The 27,887-nt window shown below is 37.8% G+C and overlaps 1 protein-coding gene across 9 annotated transcripts in view; it reads right to left on the bottom strand.

The window, feature by feature from the left end:
• Positions 1-27,887, bottom strand: part of TASP1 (taspase 1) — a 295,816-nt gene that overhangs the window by 227,898 nt on the left and 40,031 nt on the right. For all 9 annotated transcript variants that reach the window (XR_013441943.1, XR_013441945.1, XR_013441944.1 and 6 more), the window contains exon 6: positions 14,449-14,533. Coding sequence is in view for 6 of the 9 variants with exons in the window: in XM_078056923.1 (XP_077913049.1) it covers positions 14,449-14,533 (85 nt within the window). In the remaining 3 variants the exon portion in view is untranslated. The remainder of the gene's footprint in view (positions 1-14,448; positions 14,534-27,887) is intronic.

Raw genomic sequence — 27,887 nt, 5'->3', positions numbered from 1 at the left:
AACATGATGTAAAACAAAAAGCAACAACACTCTACTGAGAGCAGCCTGAGGTGGGGTGATTGAAACCTTCAACAAGCCGTACTCTAACTGCTGCTGCCAACACTAGCACAGCCAAGCCTCCTAGAAAGAGCTATTTGGGCAAATAGGAGATGTGAACTGCAACCTCATGGATGGCAACCACCCATTTCCAAAGAACCATGACTTTATCATCAGTCTAAAAACGTGTCATCTTGTGATTTAGAAAGCTCTCAAGAATGCTCAGAGATCCCAATAATCAAAATACGTTATTCTGGATGAGAAAGATACAGGAGAAAATGAGAGCTGTTTCTTTGCACTTAAAAACTGATTTCTATCTATTTTACCTATTGCTTCCTTATTCATCATAAATATACAAAATTGAGGAAAGATAAATTAGTAGGTATTGATCATTTAAAGCTTATAGACATATAAAGTGAAAATAAAGGGGAACTTGTATTTGGAAATAACATACCAACCAAATTAAATAGTAAGAATTTAACTCTTTAAAAGATTTTTTAATTTAATTTCAATTTTTTTACATTTAAAAAATGACTTTTTGGACACATGGGTGGCTCAGTCAGTTAAGTATCTGCCTTCGGCTCAGGTCATGATCTCAGGGTCCTAGGATCGAGTCCCATATCAGACTCCTTGCTTGGTGGGGAGGCTGCTTCTTCCTCTGCCTGCCACTTCCCCTGCTTGTGCTCTCTCTCTCTCTCTCTCTCTTTCCCTCTCTCTGACAAATAAATAAACAATATTTAAAAATAAATAAATAAAATAAAAAATTATTTCTTAAAAAACAGAACCTCGACATAAGCAATTGACACATAAAAAAAATGAACAATCTTTAGAATCAAAATATATCTCATCAATGTTCACATTTCTCTGGTTGTCTTATAAAATGTTTTCTATTATTGTTATTTTGTTCTTTAAACTTTGGTTTAAATGGGAATCTATCTAAATCTCTACCTTCTGATTAGTTAATAGATCTCTTATGTTTCTTTTAATCTTTCATTTTTGAATTGTCTTTTTTTTAATTGTCTTCTCACATTCATACAACAAAAGTAGCACAAATTTGAGCGAATTTATGAAATATAATAGATTAAATACTACTTTAAAATAAACAATGTACCAAAAACTAAATTTGTCTCTGAAAAAAATCCTAAGGTCTAATGAGCACCTTAAGGTTTCATTTATACTAAACATAAAACAATCTTTGTCTAGCTTTTCCTTTCTCATCAAAAGAAACATAATTTCCAAAAATTATAACTTCTATATTGGGAGTCAGCAAAGTTTTTCTGTAAAGGGCCAGATAGTAAATAGGCTGGCTCTGTAGCCACAATGTTTCTTTTGCAACAACTCTATTTGGCCTTTGCAGTGCACAAGCCATGACAATACATACACAAATGGGTATGGCTGTGTCCCAATAAAACTTTATTTACAAAAGCAAGCAGCAGACCAGATTTGGCCCATAAGCCATCGTTTGCCAATTCCTGTTCTAAATGATAATGCTATTCCCTATTATCATAATGGAAAAAGAAAGATTCAAGCTATACTTTTATAAATAAAATAAAGAAACTTGCGTAAATGTGACACAGATTATGATGGTAGTCCCACCAAGTTTATGAAGATACCAAATACTCTACGAATCTGACCAAACACCAAAACTGAAACAATACAACATCATGGTGGCTATAACCAAAAACTAAGGTATACGGATAAATGAACTTTTTATTTAAAGAACTCTTAAAAAACACCTATTGTATGTAATGCCTTGCTGTCCCCATACAGTGCCGACAGATAACACCAGAGGACCATGATTTGTAAGTGTTCCATCTGCCTTTGATAGTTTTTGTACCTTTATGCCTGGCACACAGAAAATGAGCAATAAATACTTGCTGAGTGAAGGGGAAATGAATGAATAATTAAATAGGTGTAAACAGTTACTTCTCATTATTATAAAAGGATTCCATTTTCCCTTTACTTCTAATCTGCTGCTTCTAATGTGATATGAAAGGACTCCAAATTTTTCTAATAGCCTAAAAGTGGTCAAGTGTGGGACTCAGTTTCATTATCTGCAAAATGTGTCTTCTCTTCATAAATCATCGTATAATTTGTATGAGTTAATGCACGTAAAGCACATAAAACAGTGCGTGATATAGTGTACAAATGAAACAAATGTTAGCTATTATCATTACAGAAATTAGATAACTAGACTTATTAGGGTCATATGAAAATAAGCTCAAAGTAAAAACATGATAAATTTGGTTTTGTTTATTTAGGACACTCAAGGAATTTTTTTCTCAGTTACTGCAGGTATACAATAAACTTCCAGGAATGTGAGAGATTTCTGCTTCTGGACAACATGGAATAACAGGGAACAAATTTACACCCTTGCCTGAAGAAATGTTTTGAAAATCAGACAAAATGTAGGAAACAATAGTTTTCAGATATTAGTAGGCAACATAAAGACAGTGATCCTTGAGAAAAAGGAAACAAAAAAGGTAAACCCTATGACTGGCCCAGCTTACTGCCTAGACAGGTTCCAGGCCATGGCACAGAAAGGATTCAGTCAAAGCCCAGCAGTTTCTCAGTTGAAGAGAAAGAGCTGGGCATCCAGAAAAGCCCTGACAGCCAGGGTTCACAGGAAAGAGTACTAGAGAGGAGAGAGCTGCAAAGAGAAAGGACTCTGATATCTGCACAGTCCCCTCTAGTCTTCAGCTGAATAGAGATGAGTGTATGTGTAATAGGAAATCACCCAAGGCCTGGGAAAGAATACCGCAAAAGTTTTAGAGAAAACAAGCCCCAAGTTCACAAAGGGACAGGAACAGCTCAGCTCCTATTCCCATCAGTCAAAGTAAGAAACCTCATTCTAAGTACATCTGATATAGTACTCCAAAGAGTTTTACCCAATAGCAAAGCAAAATTAGCTCAAGGCTAAATGTTTCTTTAGTTTCATGTAACATAGTATAAAGCAAGACCTGAAAGGATGAACCTGTCTCTAAATAACTTAACCACACCCTAGAATAAAGCTCAAGAGTATTTATTAAAATTGTAAAATATCTGGCACCAAATAAGGTAAAACTCACAATGCCTTGAATGCAATAAAAAATTACAAAGCATGCAAATAAGCAAGGAAATGCACCCAATAAAGAGGAGAGAAATATTTCAATTGAAAACAACTCAGAAATAACAAAGATGATAGTAAATTAGTAAACAAAGATATTAGCAATTATTATACTCTATTCAAATGTTCAAGAAGCTACAGGAAAGAGTAAACATGTTAAGTACATACAGAGAAGACACTTTTTAAAGCTGCAAAAAAATCAAACTTCTGAAGATGTCTACAATGTCAGAGATGAAAAATAAACTTGATGTGATTAACAAGTGATTAGATATTGTAGAAAAATAGTGAACTTGAAAACAGCAATGGAAACTATTGAAAATGAAACAAAGAGAAAAAGGAATAGAAAAAGTAAACAATTTATTAGTGATCTGTACAACTTCAAGAGGTCAAATACACATAGAATTGGAGTCCCAAAGGATATAAAGAGGAAACAGAAAAAATATCTGAAAAATTAATAGCCAAAGCATATTCCAAATTTGATAAAGTATATTTCCTTACATATCCAAGATGCAAAATAAACCCAAACCAAAGATTTTATAAGAAAACTACAGACCGGTGGGGAGGAGAAAGATGGTGGAGGAGAAGGAGACCTAAATTTCATCTGGTCCCAGGAATTCAACTAGATAGGGATCAAACCATTCACAACACCTACGAACTCAAATGGAGATTAAAGAAAAGGATAGCAGCAACTCTCTGAACAGAAAAACAACCACTTTCTGGAAGGTAGGATGTATGGAGAAGTGAATCCAAGGTGATATTCGGGAGGACAGACGGGGGGGGGGGGAGGGGGCCTCCATCAGTCACTACTGGCAACTGATAGAGCAGCAGAGCACAAAATCGGAAGTTTTAGAAGTCTGCTCTGCTGAGGGATGACGCTCCAGTAGCTAAGCGGGGGGTGGAACCGTCGCTGGGACAGTGTGGTCTCAGGACCCTCAGGGTCACAGAAAGACCAGGGGTGCCTGAGTGCGGCAGAGCTCCCAGGTATCAGAGCAAGGAAGCCGGCTGCAGAGACGGAGCCGAGGAGGGGGCTCCACAGCACATTCGGGCCACTGCTCCTCCAGCACGGACCCAACAAGCAGCAGTTCCGGGGAGAATCCCATTCCTCCCCCGGGAGGAGCAGTGCGGGAGTGCACCGCAGGGATCTGCTGAGTTTGGAGACTCCAAACGGGGTCGTGTGCCAGAGACAGAAACGCTTGGTCACAGGCCGGGTGAGCACAAAATGCAGCCAGAGACTGGGGAGACGGGAGTGACTGACTGCTTTCCTCTGGGGGCTCACTGAGGAATGGGGACCCGAGATCCCGGATCCTCTGAGGCAGAGATTGGGAGGCCGCCATTTCACTCTCGACCTCCAAAGCTGTACAGAAAGCTTACAGGGAACAAAAGCTCTGGAAAGCAAACCCAAACAGATTACGTAGCCCAACCCAGCAAGGGCGGGGCAATTCCGCCTGTGACAAAGACATTTGAGAACCACAGCAACAGGCCCCTCCCCCAGAAGATCAGCAAGAACAGCCAGCCAATACCAAGTTTACCTATCAATGAGAACAGCAGAACTCCAGCGCTAGCAGAACACTGCACATAGAATTCATGCCTTTTTTCCCATGATTCTTTAGTCTTTCAAAGTTAATTTTTTTTTTAAAGCTTTTATTTATTTATTTGACAGAGAGAGACACAGCGAGAGAGGGAACACAAGCAGGGGGAGTGGGAGAGGGAGAAGCAGGCTTCCCGTGGAGCAGGGAGCCTGATGCGGGGCTGGATCCCAGGACCCTGGGATCATGACCTGAACCGAAGGCAGACACTCAACAACTGAGCCACCCAGGCACCCCATCAAAGTTCATTTTTTTATAACTGTTTTTTTTTTTTAAGTTTTCTTTTTCCCTTTTTCAACCAACATCTTATCAATCCCTTTTTTAAAAAACCCTTTTTTATTTTTCATTTTTAGAGTCATATTCTATCCCTTCATAGTAGTTAACCTTATTTTTGGTATACATATATGTAAGTTGTTCTCTCTTTAAAATTTTGAGATACAGTTTCTTCTAACACACCAAAACATATCCTAAATCTCTAGTGTATAGCTTTATTCTAGTCTCCTGCCTGATCACATTCCCGCCCTTTTTATTTAAGTCCTTTCTTTTTTCAACCAACTTCTTATCCGATCAATTCCTTTTGTAAAATCTTTTCTAATTTTCATCATTACACTCATACTCCATCCCTTCATCATATTAACACTTATTTTTGTACATATATAAGTTTTTCTTTCTATGAAATTTTGGGAGGCACTTTCTTCTAACAGACCAAAATACGCCCAAAATCTAGTGTGTGGCACTGAACTATGCATCAGCCTGATCATATTTGATCATATTCTGTTTCTCTGGTTATTCGTTTTTATTTGTTTTTATCTTTTACTTTTTGTTTTATTTTTTTTCTCTTTTTTCTTTCTTTCCTTTTCTGTTCCCCTGGTTTCAGGTCTCTTCTGATTTCTTTAGTGTATATTTTCTGGGGACATTGTTACCCTGTTAACATTTTGTTCTCTCATTCATCTATTCTCCTCTGGACAAAATGACAAGATGGAAAACATCACCTCAGAAAAAGGAACAAAAGGAAGTACGGAAAGCCAGGGATATAATCAATATGGACACTAGTAAGATATCGGAACTACTATTCAGAATGATGATTTTAAAGACACTAGGTGAGCTTGAAAAAAGCATGGAAGATATTAGAGAAACCCTTTCTGGAGAAATAAAAGAACTAAAATCTAACCAAGTCAAAATCAAAAAGGCTATTAATGAGGTGCAATTAAAAATGGAGGATCTAACTGCTAGGATAAATGAGGCAGAAGAGTGAATCAGTGATATAGAAGACCAAATGATGGAAAATAAAGAAGCTGAGAAAAAGAGAGATAAACAACTACTGGATCACGAGGGCAGAATTCGAGAGATAAGTGATACCATAAGACGAAACAATACTAGAATAATTGGAATCCCAGAAGAAGAAGAAAGAGAGAGAGGGGCAGAACGTATATTGGAGCAGACTATAGCAGAGAACTTCCCTAATTTGGGGAAGAAAACAGGCATCAAAATCCAGGAGGAACAGAGAACCCCTCTCAAAATCAATAAAACTAGGTCAACACCCCGACATCTAATAGTAAAATTTACAAGTCTCAGAGGCAAAGAGAAAATCCTGAAAGCAGCTCGGGAGAAGAGATCTGTAACCTACAACGGTAGAAACATTAGATTGGCAACAGACCTATCCACAGAGACCTGGCAGGCCAGAAACGACTGGCATGATATATTCAGAGCACTAAATGAGAAAAATATGCACCCAAGAATACTACATCCAGCTAGGCTGTCATTGAAAATAGAAGGAGAAATAAAAAGCTTCCAGGACAAACAAAAACTAAAGGAATTTGCAAACATGAAACCAGCCCTACAAGAAATATTGAAAGGCGTCCTCTAAGCAAAGATAGAGCCTAAAAGCAACATAGACCAGAAAGGAACACAGACAATATACAGTAACAGTCACCGTACAGGCAATACAATGGCACTAAATTCCTACCTTTCAATAGTTACCCTGAGTGTAAATGGGCTAAATGCCCCAATCAAAACACACAGGCTATCAGACTGGATTAAAAAACAAGACCCATCGATATGCTGTCTGCAAGAGACTCATTTTAAATGCAAAGACACCCCCAGATTGAAAGTGAGGGGGTGGAAAACCATTTACCATGCTAAAGGACACCAAAAGAAAGCTGGGGTGGCAATCCTTATATCAGACAAATTCGATTTTAAAACAAAGACTGTAAGAGATGAGGAAGGACACTATTTCCTACTTAAAGGGTCTATCCAACAAGAAGATCTAACAATTGTAAATATCTATGTCCCTAACATGGGAGCAGCCAATTATATAAGGCAATTAATAACAAAAGCAAAGAAACACATCAACAATAATATAATAATAGTGGGGGACTTTAACACCCCCCTCACTGAAATGGACAGATCATCTAAGCAAAAGATCAACAAGGAGGGTGCCTGGGTGGCTCAGTCATTAAGCGTCTGCCGTCAGCTCAGTTCACGATGTGAGGGTCCCGGGATCGAGTACCACATTGGGCTCCCTGCTCGGCAGGAAGCCTGCTTCTCCCTCTCCCACTCCCCCTGCTTGTATTCCTGCTCTCGCTATCTCTCTCTCTGTCAAATAAATAAAATCTTAAAAAAAAAAAAAGATCAACAAGGAAATAATGACTTTAAATGACACAGTGGACCAAATGGACTTCACAGATATATTCAGAACATTCCATCCCAAAGCAACAGAATACACTTTCTTCTCTACTGCACATGGAACATTCTCCAGAATAGATCACATCCTGGGTCACAAATAAGGTCTCAACTGGTACCAAAAGACTGAGATCATTCCCTGCATATTTTCGGACCACAATGCTTTGAAACTAGAACTCAATCATAAGAGGAAAGTTGGAAAGAACTCAAATACATGGAGGCTAAAGAGCATCCTACTAAGAATGAATGGGTCAACCACAAAATTAAAGAAGAATTTAAAAAAATTCATGGAAACCAATAAAAATGAAAACACAGCTGTTCAAAATCTTTGGGATGCAGCAAAGGCAGTCCTAAGAGGAAAGTATGTAGCAATACAAGCCTTTCTCAAGAAACAAGAAAGGTCTCAAATACACAACTTAACCCTACACCTAAAGGAGCTGGAGAAAGAACAGCAAATAAAGCCTAAACCCAGCAGGAGAAGAGAAATAGTAAAGATCAGAGCAGAAATCAATGAAATAGAAACCAAAAGAACAGTACAACAGATCAACGAAACTAGGAGCTGGTTCTTTGAAAGAATTAATAAGACTGATAAACCCATGGCCAGTTTTATCAAAAAGAAAAAAGACCCAAATATATAAAATCATGAATGAAAGAGGAGAGATCACAACCAACAAAAAAGAAATACAAACAACTATAAGAACATATTACGAGCAACTATATGCCAGCAAATTAGATAATCTGGAAGAAATGGATGCATTCCTAGAGACATATAAACTACCAAAACTGAACGCGGAAGAAATAGAAAAGCTGAACAAACCCATAACCACTAGGGAAATTGAAGCACTAATCAATAATCTCCGGAAAAAAAAAAGCCCAGGGCCAGATGGCTTCCCAAAGGGAATTCTACCAAACAATTAAAGAAGAATTAATACCTATTCTTCTGAAACTGTTCCAAAAAACAGAAATGGAAGGAAAACTTCCAAACTCATTTTATGAGGCCAGCATTACCTTGATCCCAAAACCAGACAAAGACCCCATCAAAAAGGAGAATTACAGACCAATATCCCTAATGAACATGGATGCAAAAATTCTCACCAAAATACTAGCCAATAGGATCCAACAGTACATTAAAAGGATTATTCATCACGACCAAGTGGGATTTATCCCTGGGCTGCAAGGTTGGTTCAACATCTACAAATTAATCAATGTGACACAATACATTAATAAAAGAAACAAGAAACATACGATCCTCTCAAAAGATGCAGAAAAACCACCTGACAAAGTACAGCATCCTTTCTTGATTAAAACTCTTCACAGTGTAGGGATTGAAGGTACATACCTCAATATCATAAAAGCCATCTATAAAAAACCCACAGCGAATATCATTCTCAATGGGGAAAAACTGAGAGCTTTCCCCCTAACATCACGAACACGGCAGGGATGTCCACTATCACCACTGCTATTCAAGATAGTATTAGAAGTCCTAGCCACAGCAATCAGACAACAAAAAGAAATAAAAGACAACCAAATCGCCAAAGAAGAAGTCAAACTCTCACTCTTTGCAGATGATATGATACTTTATGTGGAAAACCCAAGACTCCACCCCAAAACTGCTAGAACTCATACAGGAATTCAGTCAAGTGGCAGGATATAAAATCAATGCACAGAAATCAGTGGCATTCCTATACACCACCACAAGACAGAAGAAAGAGAAATTAAGGAGTCGATCCCATTTACAATTGCACCCAATAATATAAGATACCTAGGAATAAATCTAACCAAAGAGGCAAAGAATCTGTACTCAGAAAACTATAAAATACTCATGAAAATTGAGGAAGACACAAAAAAATGGAAAAACGTTCCATGCTCATGGATTGGGAGAACAAATATTATGAAGATGTCAATGCTACCTAGAGCAATCTACACATTTAATGCAATCCCTATCAAAACACCACCCACTTTTTTCAAAGAAATGGAACAAATGATCCTAAAATTTGTATGGAACCAGAAAAGACCCTGAATAGCCAGAGCAATGTTGAAAAAGAAAAGCAAAGCTGGCAGCATCACAATTCCGGACTTCCAGCTCTATTACAAAGCTGTCATCCTCAAGACAGTATGGTACTGGCACCAAAACAGACACATAGATCAATGGAACAGAATAGAGAGCCCAGAAATGACCCTCAACTCTATGGTCAACTCATCTTTGACAAAGCATGAAAGAATGTCCAGTGGAAAAAAGACAGTCTCTTCAACAAATGGTGCTGGGAAAATTGGACAGCCACATGCAGAAGAATGAAATTGCACCATTCCTTACACCACACACAAAAATAGACTCCAAATGGTTGAAAGACCTCAATGTGAGACAGGAGTCCATCAAAATCCTAAAGGAGAACACAGGCAGCAACCTCTTCGACCTCAGCCGCAGCAACTTCTTCCTAGAAACATCGCCAAAGGCAAGGGAAGCAAGGGCAAAAATGAACTATTGGGACTTCATCAAGATAAAAAGCTTTTGCACAGCAGAGGAAACAGTCAACAAAACTAAAAGACAACCGACAGAATGGGAGAAGATATTTGCAAATGACATATCACATAAAGGGCTAGTATCCAAAATCTATAAAAAATTCATTAAACTCAACACCCAAAGAACAAATGATCCAAGCAAGAAATGGGCAGAAGACATGAACAGACATTTTTCCAGAGAAGACATCCAAATGGCCAACAGACACATGAAAAAGTGCTCAGTATCGCTCGGCATCAGGGAAATCCAAATCTCAATGAGATATCACCTCACACCAGTCAGAATGGCTAAAATTAACAAGTCAGGAAACGACAGATGTTGGCGGGGATGCAGAGAAAGGGGAACCCTCCTACACTGTTGGTGGGAATGCAAGCTGGTGCTACTACTCTGGAAAACAGTATGGAAGTTCCTCAAAAAGTTGAAAATAAAGCTACTGTACGACCCAGCAATTGCACTACTGGGTATTTACCCCAAAGATACAAATGTAGGGATCCAAAGGGGTACGTGCACCCCGATGTTTATAGCAGCAATATCCACAATAGCCAAAGTGTGGAAAGAGCCAAGATGTCCATCGACAGATGAATGGATAAAGAAGATGTGGTCTATATATACAATGGAATATTATGCAGCCATCAAAAGGAATGAAATCTTGTCCTTTGCAACGACATGGATGGAACTGGAGGGTATTATGCTGAACGAAATAAGTCAATCAAAGAAAGACGTATCATATGACCTCACTGATATGAGGAATTCTTAATCTCAGGAAACAAACTGAGGGTTGCTGGAGTGGTGGGGGGTGGAAGGGATGGGGTGGCTGGGTGATAGACATTGGGGAGGGTATGTGCTATGGTGAGCGCTGTGAATTGTGTAAGACTGTTGAATCACAGACCTGTACCTCCGAAACAAATAATACATTATATGTTAAAAAAAAAAAAAAAAAAAAAAAAGGAAGAAGATAGCAGGAAGGGAAGAATGAAGGGGGGGGAATCGGAGGGGGAGAAGAACCATGAGAGACTATGTACTCTGAGAAACAAACTGAGGGTTCTAGAGGGGATGGGGGGAGGGGGATGGGTTAGCCTGGTGATGGGTAGTAAAGAGGGCACGTACTGCATGGAGCACTGGGTGTTACATGCAAACAATGAATCATGGAACACTACATCAAAAACTAATGATGTAATGTATAGTGAATAACATAACATAATAATAATAATAAAAAAAGAAAACTACAGACCAATATATCTCATAATATATGACATACAAAAATCCTTCACAAAATCTTAGGAAATTGGATCTGACAATATATCAAAAGGATTGGGCACCTGGGTGGCTCAGTCGTTAAACGTCTACCTTCGGCTCAGGTCATGATCCCAGAGTCCTGGGATCGAGTCCCGCATCAGGGCTCCCTGCTCAGCAGGGAGCCTGCTTCTCCCTCTCCCACTCCCCCTGCTTGTGTTCCTGCTCTCGCTATCTCTCTCTCTGTCAAATAAATAAATAAAATCTTTAAAAATATATATATATCAAAAGGATAATACATTATGACGAAGTGGAATTTATCCCAGGAATGCAACTGTTGCTTTAACAGTTGAAAATCAATGAATCACTAATTGACTAAATAAGAAAAATTATAAGATCATCTTAATAGATGCAGAAAAGCATTTGAGAAAGAACAACACTCATTCCTATTAAAAACTCTCAGAACACTAAGAAGGGGACTTTCTCAGTATAATAAAGAATATCTATGATAAACCTACAGCAACCATCATACTTAAGAGTAAAAGACCAAATGCTTCCCCCCTAAGATCACAAACAAGGCACGAATGCCCACTCTCATATTTCTTTTTTTTTTTTTTCACTCTCACATTTCTATTCTACATTGCATTGAAGGTCCTAGCCACTGTAATAAAGAAAAGGAAATTAATTAAAGGAACCCAGATTAGAGAGGAAGAAATAAAACAATCTTTATTTTCAGAACACATTACTGTCTTTGTAGAAAATCTTATCAAATCTATAAAAATGATACTATAAAACAAATGAATTTAGTAAATTCCCAAGAAAGAATTTCAATGTAATAATAATAATCATAATCATAATCATATTTCTATATTGGCAAGGAACAACTGGATATTAACACATATTATATATGTAATTTATCATACTATCAAAAAGAATGAAATACTTGGGGCGCCTGGGTGGCGCAGTCAGTTAAGCGGTTGACTCTTGTTTTTCGTTCAGGTTGTGATCTCAGGGTCCTGAGATCAAACCCCACATCAGGCTCCAAGCTCAGCAGGGGGTCAGCTTCTCCCTCTCCCTGTTCCTCTGCCCCTCCCTCCCTCCCTCTTCCTCTGCCCCTCCCCCCACTCATGTGCTCTCTCGTCTCTCTCACTCAAATAAATAAAATCTTTTTTAAAAGAAGAGAGAATGAAATAAGTATAAATTTGATAAAAGCTGTGTAAGACCTGTACACTGAAAACTATAAAACACTGGTCAGAGAGGTTAAATAAGACTTTAATAAATGGATATGATGCAATCCTAATCAAAATTCTAGCAGGCTATTTCTAGAAATAGGCTAATTCTAAAATTCATATGGAAATGCAAAATGCCTAAAATGGTCAAAACAATTCTGAAAACAAAGAATAAAGCTGAAGAACTATGTACATGAGAAAATAAGACAGCTACTTGCAGACAAGTGTAGCATCACAATATGATATCATTTTAATGGAGAGATGGCCATCACCTTTTCCCATATAATTTATCTTTGTAAAATATAAAAATACTGCACATGTTCCCCTTTGAAAACTGCTTCATCTTGTTCCCTCCTTCCTTCTTCACAGAGGTTAACCACAGTGAGTTTGATAACCTTCTTTCCAGGCCTTCTTTGTACATCTATGTACATATATACTATACGCAGCATTAAAAAACTAGAGTATTGTCTATGTTGTAATACTATGAAGGAATATATGGGAATAAGAGAAGCTTAAAATCCAGACAACTGCCCCTAGCAGCAGGGGCAGAGACAGAGTCAGGGTAAGGGTGCGGGACAATGGGAAGGATAAGGATGCCATTAGAAAGGGTTCAGTCTAGGGGCACCTGGGTGGCTCAGTTGGTTAAGCATCTGCCTTTGGCTCACGTCATGATCCCAGGGTCCTTCTCCCTCTCCTCCCCACTCATGCTATCTGTCACTACTTCTGTCTCTCTCTCAAATAAATAAATAAAATCTTTAAAAAAAAAAAAAAGGTTTCAGTCTAGGCAGCTTCAAATTCTTTAATCACTTTTCCTACTTTTCCGACTTTCAGAGTTATAAATCAACAAAACACGTATTATAAACAATCTCAAAATTTCCCATTTGGTTCTCCTTATCCTTCCTTATTGAAGACACAAACACTAAAAACTGTAGTTCTTCAAAAATTTTTAAAATTGAACTTTCTAGTATCACAATTAAACACCTGACAAGTATATGATTAAAATGATTGAGTATATTTGGGTAAGAGGTTTCAAGACTTTTCAAAACTATACTAATTTATTTTCTATGACTTCAAATTATAACAGTCAAAGTGATATAGTACTGTTGTCACAACTTTCAACACAGAACATTAATATAACCTTCACAGCTGGGCATGCTGAACATAAACTGAAGTGTAGTGGCATTGAAGCATATTTGTTATTATTATTAGGCATGCTAATGGAATGATGATTATGTTTTGTAAACATAGAGCAATTCACAAAATTATTTAAGGGTAAAAAATATCATGTCAAGGATTTCCTTTAAAATACTATAGGAAAGGGGTGTCTGGCTGGCTCAGTCGGAGAAGCATGGGAATCTTGATCTCCGGGTCATGAGTTTGAGCCCCAAGTTGGGTGTGGAGATTGCTTAAAATCAATCAATGAATAAAATAAACTCTAAAAAAATTTTTTAAATTAAAAATATACTATAGGAAAAAGAGAGACTGAGTATAGATTAAGAGCAAAAACATGTTAGTTACTGGAGCTGGATGACAGGTTCATGAGGGCTCTTTACAATGTTCTCTCTATATTTACAAATACTTGAAAAGTTCAAAGTTTTTTTTAATGAAAATTGTATGTTAATGCTAGAGAAAAATGTAATCTTACTAACCTTAACATCACAATGTGTTTCTCCAGAAGAGAAAAATTAAGTACTTTTATTCTAAGATCATCTCAAAATTAAAATTAGTTTGGATTCTGGACTTTAAAAGTTTCATAATAAAAGACCCCAACTGTGCACTTAGGACCAGCAAAAACATCTCTGTAATCAACTACAAAACCAAAAATTAACTCTGATCTCTTTTCTGCTTTAATCTGTAATATTCTATTGCATCTGAAGCTCTATCAAGTGTACAAAATGTTCCAAGATTATAGAACAAAGTGTGTCTTCCTCTCAACGGCAAGCTACTGCTGGTGTGTAACCAACAACATCAGCCTTCTGTGGATAAAAATAGCCTTCAAACACCACATGCACCAAAGACCAAAGACCCAGGGAAAGTCAGGCAGAACAAAGCAGTTACCAGGGAGGAATTCGGCCAGCCGAGAGCTTGCCCTTCTGCCCTTCACACAAGAGTCTGTTTGCAACTGAGACTGGATTCTTGATTCCTACAAAATAAAATTGGCAGAAAATGAAGTCAGAAAAATATCTTCAAATTTCCCACTCAGTTTTGTAGCTGTTTCAATAAAACAACTTTTAAATATCTTAGAAAACTCTTCTTTTATATTTACTAATAAAAACCCTTAATTATCATATATGGATAAAATCAACAAATAAATGAATACCCAGTAGATACAAGAATATAAAACATACATGCTCATGTTTTGTCATGTGCTACAGCAGCAAAGACTGAATTTGAAATAATAGATATTTAAATTAGGTCCCTTGTTAATAGATTTCAGAATAGAACAGAAAAAATAAACTGAAAATGTGGTATCTACTATCAAAAACTGAATTTCTTCCAAATAAACATGATTACAAACAGCTTCAAATTTACCTTGGGGGGGAGGGGAATTAATGGCCAAAAATTTTAAATCTCACCTACAAGAAACAGAATAAAGAGAATATCCTACAAATTGGGTAAGAGTGGGGAGAAGAGGCCAAGTATGAACAAGATTGTAACCTAAAATATGGTTCAGATTGTTTACAGAAGGGAATAAAGAATGTGAAGAAAAGTGAGAAGAGGATGCTTATCTAGGAGGAATGACAGGACAGTAAGTATTAGTGTGAAAAACACTGTCATGATGACAATGATGACAAATATGACAATGTGATGATGACTGAAGACAGTGACAGTAACTCAGGATCTAATATATGCCAACCCGAGTACCAAATCCTTAAATATATCATAGTAATTCACTGATTTCTCAACTCTATCATATAGGTATACTTATGAACTCTGATTACTGAGGAAATATTTGCACAAAGGGTTAAGTCACCTGCCCAAGACCACAGTGCTGAGATTTCAACAGAAGCGGCTAATGCCAGGGACAAACTCTGCAGTTTGGTCAGACTAGGAAAGTAAACCCAAAAGAAGGTTGTGTAAAGTGAACAGTAACTATGCTTAGGGAACCGTGAGAGATTGGAAGCTCATAATTGAGCTCCTTGGTGCAAAACTGCAGAAACACAGCTAATCATTGGTCAAGACAGGCTTGACTTGCCCTCAGCTCAGTTTCCCAATTTTCAGGTCAGAACAGTAACTTCCAATGTGAGTTTTTCAGCATTCTAGGATTTTTCTACTTAATTCCATAAGCACCCCCAAAGATCCAAGTCATTTTCTTAAACAAAAAATTTAATTGGAGCAAGATAGTGGAGAAATAGGAGACCTAAATTTTGTCTGGCCGCAGGAATTCAGCTAGATAGTTATCAAACCATTCAGAACACCTACAAACTCAAAAGGAGATCGAAGAAAAGAATAGCAGCAATTCGATGAACAGAAAAGCGACCACTTTCTGGAAGGTAGAAGGTGTGGAGAAGTGAATCCGAGGCAATATGTGGGAAGATAGATGGGGTGGGGGGAACCACTGTCAGCCAGCTACCAGCAAGTGATAGAGCAGCAGAGCACAAAACTGGAACTTTTAGAAGTCTGCTCCGCTGAGGGACGTCGCTCCAGTGGCTAAGCAGGGGTTGGAACCCACACTGGGACTGTGTGGTCTCAGGACCCTCGGGGTCACAGAAAGAGCAGGGGTGCCCGAGTGCAGCAGAGATCCCAGATATCAGAGCGAGGAAGCCGGCTGCAGAGACGGAGCCAAGGAGTGGGCTCTCAGCTGGGGTTGCGATAAACCGTGATCCATGGCCCAGTCAGGCCACTACTCTTGCAGCAGGGACCCAAGAAGCGGCAGATCCAGGAAGACTCCCCTTCCTCCCCCGGGAGGAGTGGCACCAGAGCGCACCGCAGGAATCTGCCAGGTTTGGAGACTCCAAACGGAGTGTGCCAGAGATAGAAATGCTAGGTCACAGGCTGGGTGAGCACGGAGTGTGGCCAGAGACCAGGGAGACAGTGATTGACTGCTTTTCTCTGAGGGCACATGGAGGAGTGGGGCCCCGAGCTCTTGGCTCCTCTGGGGCCAGAGACTGGGAGTCCATTTTCACTCTCGTCCTCCAAAGCTGTATGGAAAGCTTTCAGAGAACAAAAGCTACCAAGAACAAACCCGAGTAGATTACTTAGCCTGGCCCCTGGCAAGGGCTGGGCAATTCCACCTCAGGCAAAGACATTTGAGAACCACAGCAACAGGTCCCTCCCCAGAAGATCAGCAAGAACATCCAGCCAAGAACAAGTTTCCCGATCAATGAGAAAAGCAAAATCCCAGCGCTAGGGGAATGCAGCACAGAGAATTCATGGCATTTATCCAATGATTCTTTAGTCTTTTGAAGTTAATGTTTTAGGGGAGGAGCAAGATGGTGGAGGAGTAGGAGACCTAAATTTCGTCTGGTCCCAGGAATTCAGCTAGATAGGGATCAAACCATTCTGAACACCTATGAACTCAACAGGAAATCGAAGAAAAGAAGAGCAGCAACTCTCTGAACAGAAAAGCAGTCACTTTGTGGAAGGTCTCTTCTGATTTCTTTAGTGTATATTTTTCTGGGGTCGTTGTTACCCTGTTAGCATTTTGCTCTCTTGTTCATCTATTCTCCTCTGGACAAAATGACAAGACGGAAAACATCACCTCAAAAAAAGGAACGAGAGGAAGTACCGACTGCCAGGGACCTAATCAATACGGACATTAGTAAGATGTCAGAACTAGAGTTCAGAATGACGATTTTAAAGATACTAGATGGGCTTGAAAAAAGCATGGAAGATACTAGAAAAACCCCTTCTGGAGAAATATAAGAACTAAAATCTAACCAAGTCGAAATCAAAAAGGCTATTAATGAGGTGCAATCAAAACTGGAGGCTCTAACTGCTAAGAATAATGAGGCAGAAGAAAGAATTAGTGATATAGAAGACCAAATGATGGAAAATAAGGAAGCTGAGAAAAAGAGAGACAAACAACTACTGGATCACGAGGGCAGAATTTGAGAGATAAGTGATACCAAAAGACGAAACAATATTAGAATAATTGGAATCCCAAAACAAGAAGAAAGAGAGAGAGGGGCAGAAGGTATACTGGAGCAAACTATAGCAAGGAACTTCCTAATTTGGGGAAGGAAACAGGCATCAAAATCCAGGAGGCACAGAGAAGCCCTCTCAAAATCAATAAAAATAGGTCAACACCCCGACATCTAATAGTAAAACTTACGAGTCTCAGAGACAAAGAGCTGAAAGCAGCTCGGGAGAAGAGATATGTAACCTACAATGGTAGAAACATTAGATTGGCAACAGACCTATCCACAGAGACCTGGCAGGCCAGAAAGGACTGGCAGGATATATTCAGAGCACTAAATGAGGAAAATATGCAGCCAAGAGTACTATATCCAGCTAGGCTGTCATTGAAAATAGAAGGAGAAATAAAAAGCTTCCAGGACAAACAAAAACTAAAGGAATTTACAAACACAAAGCAGCCCTACAAGAAATATTGAAAGGGGTCCTATAAGCAAAGACAGAGCCTAAAAGTAACATAGACCAGAAAGGAACATAGAAAATACACAGTAACAATCACCTTACAGGCAAAGCAATGGCACTAAATTCATATCTTTCAAAAGTCACCCTGAATGTAAATGGGCTAAATGCCCCAATCAAAAGACACAGGGTATCAGGGGCTCCTGGGTGGCTCAGATGGTTAAATGTCTGCCTTTGGCTCAGGTCATGATCCTAGGGTCCTGGGATTGAGCCCCACATCGGGCTCCTGGCTCAGCAGGGAGCCTGCTTCTCCCTCTCCCTCTGCCTCTCCTCCTGTTCATGGTCTCTCTCTGTATCCTCTCTCTCAAATGAATAAATAAAATCTTGAAAATAAATAAATGAATAAATAAAGACATAGCATATCAGATTGAATAAAAAAACAAGACCCATCGATATGCTGTCTGCAAGAGACTCATTTTAGACCAAAAGAGACCTCCAGATTTAAAATGAGGGGGTGGAAAACCATTTACCATGCTAATGGACACCAAAAGAAAGCTGGGGTGGCAATCCTTATATCAGACAAACTAGATTTTAAACCAAAGAATATAATAAGAGATGCGGAAGGACACTACATCCTACTTAAAGGGTCTATCCAACAAGAAGATCTAAAACTGTAAATATCTATGCCCCTAACATGGGAACAGCCAATTATATGAGCCAATTAGTAACAAAATCAAAGAAACACATTGACAAGAATACAATGATAGTAGGGGACTTTCACATTCCCTCACTGAAATGGACAGATCATCTAAGCAAAAGATCAACAAGGAAATAAAGGCTTTAAATGACACACTGGACCAGATAAGACTTTAAGATATATTCAGAACATTCCATCCCAAAGCAACAGAATACACATTCTTCTCTACTGCACATGGAACATTCTCCAGAATAGATCACATCCTGGGTCACAAATAAGGTCTCAACTGGTACCAAAAGACTGAGATCATTCCCTGCATATTTTCGGACCACAATGCTTTGAAACTAGAACTCAATCACAAGAGGAAAGTCAGAAAGAACTCAAATACATGGAGGCTAAAGAGCATCCTACTAAAGAATGAATGGGTCAAGCACAAAATTAAAGAATAATTTAAAAAATTCATGGAAACAAATGAAAATGAAAACACAACTGTTCAAAATCTTTGGGATGCAGCAAAGGCGGTCCTAAGAGGAAAGTATGTAGCAATACAAGCCTTTCTCAAGAAACAAGAAAGGTCTCAAATACACAACCTAACCCTACACCTAAAGGAGCTGGAGAAAGAACAGCAAATAAAGCCTAAACCCAGCAGGAGAAGAGAAATAGTAAAGATCAGAGCAGAAATCAATGAAATAGAAACCAAAAGAACAGTAGAACAGATCAATGAAACTAGGAGCTGGTTCTTTGAAAGAATTAATAAGACTGAAAACCCCTGGCCAGACTTATCAAAAAGAAAAGAGAAACGACCCAAATAAATAAAATCATGAATGAAAGAGGAGCGATCACAACCAACAAAAAAGAAATACAAACAACTATAAGAACATATTATGAGCAACTCTATGCCAGCAAATTAAGATAATCTGGAAGAAATGGATGCATTCCTAGAGACATATAAACTACCAAAACTGAACCAGGAAGAAATAGAAAAGCTGAAGAAACCCATAACCACTAAGGAAATTGAAGCAGTAATCAATAATCTCCCAACATCAAGAGCCCAGGGCCAGATGGCTTCCCAGGGGAATTCTACCAAACATTTCAAGAAGAATTAATACCTATTCTTCTGAAACTGTTCCAAAAAACAGAAATGGAAGGAAAACTTCCAAACTCATTTTATGAGGCCAGCATTACCTTGATCCCAAAACCAGACAAAGATCCCATCAAAAAGGAGAATTACAGACCAATATCCCTGATGAACATGGATGCAAAAATTCTCACCAAAATACTAGCCAATAGGATCCAACAGTACATTAAAAGGATTATTCACCACGACCAAGTGGGATTTACTCCTGGGCTGCAAGGTTGGTTCAACATCTACAAATTAATCAATGTGATACAATACATTAATAAAAGAAAGAACAAGAACGATATGATCTTCTCAAAAGATGCAGAAAAAGCATATGACAAAGTACAGCACCCTTTCTTGATTAAAACTCTTCACAGTGTAGGGATAGAGGGTACATACTTCAATATCATAAAAGGCATCTATGAAAAAACCACAGCAAATATCATTCTCAATGGGGAAAAACTGAGAGCTTTTCTCCTAAGGTCTGGAACATGGCAGGGTTGTCCACTACCACCACTGCTATTCAACATAGTACTAAAAGTCCTAGCCTCAGCAATCAGACAACAAAAAGAAAGAAAAGGCATCCAAATCAGCAAAGAAGAAGTCAAACTCTCACTCTTTGCAGATGATATGATACTTTATGTGGAAAACCCAAAAGACCCCACCCCAAAACTACTAGAACTCATACAGGAATTCAGTCAAGTGGCAGGATATAAAATCAATGCACAGAAATCAGTGGCATTCCTATACACCACAACAAGACAGAAGAAAGAGAAATTAAGGAGTCGATCCCATTTACAATGGCACCCAAAACCAGAAGATACCTAGGAATAAATCTAACCAAAGAGGCAAAGAATCTGTACTCAGAAAACTACAGAATACTTATGAAAGAAATTGAGGAAGACACAAAGAAATGGAAAACGTTCCATGCTCATAGATTGGAAGAACAAATATTGTGAAAATGTCAATGTTACCTAGAGCAATCTACACATTCAAAGCAATCAACTTTCTTCAAAGAAATGGAACAAATAATCCTAAAATTTATGGAACCAGAAAAGACCCCGAATAGCCAGAGCAATGTTGAAAAAGAAAAGCAAAGCTGGTGGCATCACAATTCCGGACTTCCAGCTCTATTACAAAGCTGTCATCATCAAGACAGTATGGTACTGGCACCAAAACAGACACATACATCAATGGAACAGAATAGAGAGCCCAGAAATGGACCCTCAACTCTATGGTCAACTCATCTTCGACAAAGCAGGAAAGAATGTCCAATGGAAAAATGACAGTCTCTTCAACAAATGGTGTTGGGAAAATTGGACAGCCACATGCAGAAGAATGAAACTGGACCATTTCCTTACACCACACACAAAAATAGACTCCAAATGGTTGAAAGACCTCAATGTGAGACAGGAGTCCATCAAAATCCTAAAGGAGAACACAGGCAGCAACCTCTTCGACCTCAGCTGCAGCAACTTCTTCCTAGAAACATCACCAAAGGCAAGGGAAGCAAGGGCAAAAAGGAACTACCGGGAGTTCATCAAGATAAAAAGCTTTTGCACAGCAAAAGAAACAGTCAATAAAACTAAAAGACAACTGACAGAATGGGAGAAGATATTTGCAAATGACATATCAGATAAAGGGCTAGTACCCAAAATCTATAAAGAACTTATCAAACTCAACACCCAAAGAACAAATAATCCAATCAAGAAATGGGCAGAAGACATGAACAGGCATTTCTGCAAAGAAGACGTCCAAATGGCCAACAGACGCATGAAAAAGTACTCAACATCACTGGGCATCAGGGAAATCCAAATCAAAACCTCAATGAGATACCACCTCACACCAGTCAGAATGCTAAAATTAACAAGTCAGGAAACGACAGATGTTGGTGAGGATGTGGAGAAAGGGGTACCCTCCTACACTGTTGGTGGAAATGCAAGCTGGTGCAGCCACTCTGGAAAACAGTATGATGGTTCCTCAAAAAGTTGACAATAGAGCTACCCTATGACCCAGCAATTGCACTACTGGGTATTTACCCCAAAGATACAAATGTAGGGATCCGAAGGGGCACGTGCACCCCAATGTTTATAGCAGCACTGTCCACAATAGCCAAAGTACAGAAAGAGCCTAGATGTCCATCAACAGATGAATAGATAAAGAAGAAGTGGTATATATATACAATGGAATATTATGCAGCCATCAAAAATATGAAATCTTGCCATTTGCAATGACGTGGATGGAACTAGAAGGTATTATGCTAAGCAAAATAAGTCAATCAGAGAAAGACAATTATCATATGATATCACTCAAATGAGGAATTTGAGAAACAAGACAGAGAATCATAGGGGAAGGGAGGGAAAAATGAAACAAGACAAAACCAGAGAGGGAGACAAACCATAAGAGACTCTTAATCTCAGGAAACAAACTGAGAGTTGCTGGAGTGGAGGGGGGTGGGACAGATGGGGTGGCTGGATGATGGACATTGGGGAGGGTATGTGCTATGGTGAGTGCTGTGAATTGTGTAAGACTGATGGATCACAGACCTGTATCCCTGAAACAAATAATACATTATATGTTAATAAAAAAAATTAAAAAAAAAAAAAAAGCAGCTAATGCCAGAGACCACACCCTTAACCACTAACCAATGGATACCTCTCAGGGCACCATCAGTACCAAAAACACACACAAAAAAATCAGCAGTGGGATATAAAAAGATCATTAAAATTCAAATTAAGGTCACCATTTTTTTTTAAGATTTTATTTATTTATTTGAGAGAGAGAGAGAGAATGAGCAGGGAGAAGGACAGAGAGAGAAGCAGATTCCTGGCTCATCAGGGAGTGGTATGTGGGGCTCCATCCCAGGACCCTGAGAACACGACCCGAGCCAAAGGCAGCTGCCCAACTGACTGAGCTACTCAGGTACCCCGAAGGCCACCATATTGACTCAAAACAAAACTATTTAGCTAAACAACAAAAACACGCCACCAAAAAAACGTATGAAATACCAAATAAAGGAAAAGCTCAGATCTCTATACTAGCTCTTAAAATATATCTCTGTATATAATGATGTAATATTTAAAGACTTTGATAATTGTCAATTAAGTTATAAATTCAAATCTACAAATTCTCCATCAAACTTCAAAAGGATAACAAGCTGACTCTTAAATTCATCAGGAAGAGAAAACTTTGGGAAAAAATGAAGAGGTATTCACCCTTCACGATACCATTTCTTATTAACAACTATTCTTAATTAAAAGAGTGTGGTTTGAGTACAAACAGACAAATACATCAACGGAACAGAATAAAGCTAAAGTTCAGACACAGACACAAAAGCATTTGAATATTTAATACATGACATAGACAGTATTTCAAATGAGTAGAAAAAGACTGACTCTATGTGAGAGGTAGAGAGAACACAGAGTGATGGGAGTCAGACTGTTTTATAACTGTACCTATCTACTGCTTCTCAGCTACAAATTCTCCCTTCACTGCCTGATCTGTGAAAATGGATATGGGCCCTTTAAATATGTTTGCTTTGCCAGCTGGCACACTGGTAGCTTTGTCAGTAGAGGGCACTGGAGACACACTGTAGGAGGAACGGGTGGCTTCTTGGGCAGGCCTGGAGAGTGTCTGTTTTTCTTCACTATTTGGCCCACATGGTATTCCCCAGTGCTAAGTGCCTGCAGGGTGCAGCTTTCTCCAGCATTTGGCCACCACATGTTTTCTCCAGCTCCTGATTCAGGCTACAGCAGCCTAGCTGACAGCCCCCAGAAAAACAGAACTGTGCCCAGCTCAAGTCACAAACCTTCTCCACCTCAAAGGCACAAAAAGTGAGGTGTCCCATGGGGACAGGGCTGTCTGGTGAGTCAAAAACCCAATCTTTATCCTGTGCAACAGAGGTTCAATTCACATAGATTCCTCATCCCCATGTGCCCACCTATGGGCCTGAGCTCACCTGTGCCCCGCAGGATTGTTCCTGGTCTTACAGTGACTGTGGCCTGGGTAATCCAGCAACTTCTCTGCTAGGCAGTGGGCTGCAACCACACCTTCTTCAATGAGGTCCAAATCTCCTTCCAAGTTTTTCCTTACATGGGTATTCTCCCTCTGCCCCAGAATACATTTTGAGTTCTGTTTCCATCTTTGTATAGTTACTCTCCTATCACTGTTTAACAGTTCTTTATATTAAACTTCCCCTATTTAATCTACTATGTGATTCATTTCCTAGTTGGACCCAGACTGATACAGTAACCTTGGGCAAATTACTAAATCTCTTCTGCATTTCAGTTTCCTTATCTGTGAAATGGGGATAAAAGTAGTGTCCTCAAAAGGTAACTGTGAGAACTAAATGACTGAATATATAAACTACTGGAGAACAATGCATGGTATGTAACAGTCACCCAATGAACAATAGTTATTATTATTGTTATTATTCAAGATTATGTTTTGTTGGTTATTTCAGAAAAAAAATGCATTAAAGAAGTAAATGAAAAATAAATTATAAGTGTATTAGAAGAAAAGATAGGTGACTATACTTATAATTATGAGGGAAACCTTAAGAAATGCAAAATACAAAAGCCACAAAAGAACAATAAGTTTGACAAAAATTTTAAATTCTAATATAATAAAGCACATTGTAAGTAAAGTTAAAAGGCAAGCCACAAGAGATATGGAACAGTCAGTTCACAGAGAAATGCTAATGGCCTTTAAACATATGAAATTTCATTACTAATAAAATTTCATAATGAAAGAAATTAAAATTAAAATTAAAACTAATTGATATACTCTTTCTTACCTATCAGAGAAACCAGAAAGGATAAAGAAGACTGGAACAAGTGAATAACCAAACTGACCAAACTGGCACATATAGAACATACACCCAACAACTACAAAACATATACTCTTTTAAAGTTCACATGGAATGCTTAACAAAACATACCATAAACTGGGCCATAAAGCAAGTCTCAAAAAGCTTCAAGGGACTGGAATCATATAGAGGATGTTCTCTGACCACAGTGAAATTAAACTAGAAATCAAAAAAAAAAAGCTAACTAAAAAGTCCTTAGGTAAATAAATTTGACAACTCCTATGAAAAAGACAAATTCCTTTACAAAGACACATGAGAGGAAAATATAATCTTATAATTGTTAAAGAAATTGAATCCATTTTTTGAAACTTCCCAAAAAGAAAACTCCACTAATTTAGAATAACTAATGAATTCTCAGAAGAAATCATTCCAATCACATGCAAATTCTTTCAAAGAGGAAAAAAAAATCCCCAATTCATTTTGTGAGGTCAGCCATAACATGATTCCAAAACCTGAAAATAATATTACAAGAAAGGAAAATTAAGGCCAATCTATTACATGAACATAGATGTCAAAATCTTAAACATCAACAACTTGAACCCAGCAGAATATAAAAAGATAAAAATATGACCGAGAAGACTTTATGCCAAGGGAACATTCAAAAATCAATCACAAATTTCATATTTAACAAAATAAAGGAGAAAAATCTTTATCTCAACAGACACAGAAAAGCACTTAATGATAATTCAATACCCATTTATAATAAAAACTATCAGCAAACTAAGATTAGAAGGGAACTTCCTCAATCTGATAAAGAATATCTATGACAGTCCAAAAGCTAGCAGAGCATACAGAATGGTGAAATATTTAATGCTCTCCTTCTAAGATCAGGAACAAAGCAAAGATGTACATTAACACCACTTATATTCAACATTGCACTGAATGTCATGGCCAAATGAAAAGTTTACATATTGGAAAGGACAAAGCAAAATTGCATGAGTCATAGGTAATATAATTGTGTATATAGAAATTCCATGGGAACCTATTTTTTCAAATGCTAGAATAAGTGATAGAATAACTTCATCAAGGCTAGTGAATTCAAGGCCAATATACAAAATTCAATTATATTTCTAAATTTAATAAAACAATTAGATATTGACATTCTAAATATATATACTGTATAATAACATCAAAAAACTAAGTATCTAGAATAAATCTAATAAAAGATATACATGACATTTATACTGAAAACCATAAAACAATGCTGAGAAAAAAAGAGTAATGTTTATATAAATATACATATTCTATGTTTGTAGGCTGGAATATTCAATATTGTTAAGACATCAATTGTCCACAAATGATTCTATATATTCAATGCAATAACAACCAAAATCCCAGCAGGGTTTTATTATGGACATTGACAAGCTGACTCAAAAATTTTATGAAAATGGCCAAACACCTAGAATAGCCAATATAATCTTAAAGGAAAAAAAAAAAGGAAGTTAAAAATCTTATAGTACCAGTTATCAAGAATATACATACATATCAGCAGATACAAAGAATATAAAGCTATAGTAATCAAGACAGTATGGCATTGGCAATAAATAGGACAATGGAATAGAATAGAGGGTACAGAAACAAGCCATTGCACGTATAGTCAGTCACCTGATTTACCAACACAGTTATGTGAGGAGAACACTGTCCTTTCTATTAACAATGGCAATGAACCATCTGGATATCCGTAAGAGAAAAAAAAGTAATGTCAGCTCCTATCTCACATACACTAACATTAATCTGAGCTTGATAAGAGAGCTAAATGTGAAGGGTAAAAAACAATAGAACTAAACAAAAACAAAAACAAAAAACCTATTAGGGATGCCTGGTGGGCTCAGTCAGGAGAGCATGCGACTCTTGATCTCCAGGTCATGAGTTCAAGCCCCACATTGGGTGTAAAGCTTACATTAAAAAAAAAAAAAAAAAACAGAACTATTAAAAGAAAACAACAGAGACAATCTTCATAACTTTGGGTAGACAAAGATTTCTTAAATAAAATATTTTAAAAATAACCATAAAATAAAAGGTTGGTAATTTAAACTACGTAAGAGTTAAAAACTTCAGTTCATCAGAAGACAGCATTAAAAGAGTGAAAAGGTCATCCACAGACTAGGAGGAGATATACATAATACAGTATCTGACAAAGGATCTGTATCTAAAATATATAAAGTATTTGAACAAATCAATGAAAAAAGATAATCCAATAAAAAATATGCAAAAGACTTTTGAACATACACTGCACAACAAGAATATCTAAATGGCCAACAGGTATATCAAAAGGTTCTCAGTATCATTAGTCACCAGAGAAACTCAAATTAAAACAATAATGCCACTGCACACATACCAAAACGGATGAATTTTATTTTTTTTAAAGATTTTATTCATTTATAAGAGAGAGAGAGCACAAGCAGGGGGAGCGGCAGGCAGAGGGAAAGGGAGAAGCAGGCTCCCCACCAGCAGGGAGCCCAATGTGGGGCTCAATCCCAGGATCCTGGGATCATGATTTGAGCCAAAGGCAGACGCTTAACCAACTGAGCCACCCAGGCACCCCAAAATGGATGAATTTTAAAAAGAATAGCAATACCAAATGTTGGCCCTGATGTAGAGTAACTAAAATGCTCATACACTGCTGGTGGGAGTATAGATTGTAACAACTACTTTTGAAAACTGTCCAGCAGTATCAACTAAAGCAAAGCACATTATGTACCTAAACTTATCATCTAGTATAATGTTGAACAGAAGTGATGAGAGTGAACACTGCTGTATTATCCCTGATCTTAAGGATAGGATCTTAATGATAAACTTATCATTCCAAATCTTAGGTTTATAACCAAGAGAATTAAGTACATATGTCTATCAAAGACATGTACAAGAATATTCACTGGCGCAGTCAAAAACTAGAAACTATTCAAATATCCTCTAAAGGAGAACAGATAATTTATTATATATTATATATTCATGCAATAAAATACTACTAAGTAATAAAAAGAAAAAATTACTGTGACACAAAACATGGGTCAATCTCACAGGCATAGTATTAAGCAAAAAAAAAAAAAAAAAAAACAGACACAGAGGTGTATCATTCCACTCATATAAATTTCAGGAACAAGCAAATTAATCTATGGTACCTAAAGTCAAAATTAAGGGAGAACAGGAGGAGGAGGGAAGGCAGGAGCAGAGTATAAGAGGTATGGACTAGGAAGAGGCATAAAGAACTCTTCTGGGATTATAGAAATGTTCTGTATTTTTTTAAGATTTTATTTATTTATTTGAGAGAGAGAAAG

This window comes from Halichoerus grypus, chromosome 10, assembly GCF_964656455.1.
Source record: "Halichoerus grypus chromosome 10, mHalGry1.hap1.1, whole genome shotgun sequence".
Lineage (NCBI taxonomy): Eukaryota > Metazoa > Chordata > Mammalia > Carnivora > Phocidae > Halichoerus > Halichoerus grypus.
Note: the sequence above shows the minus strand (reverse complement) of the source record. Positions and strands in the feature narration are given on the sequence as shown.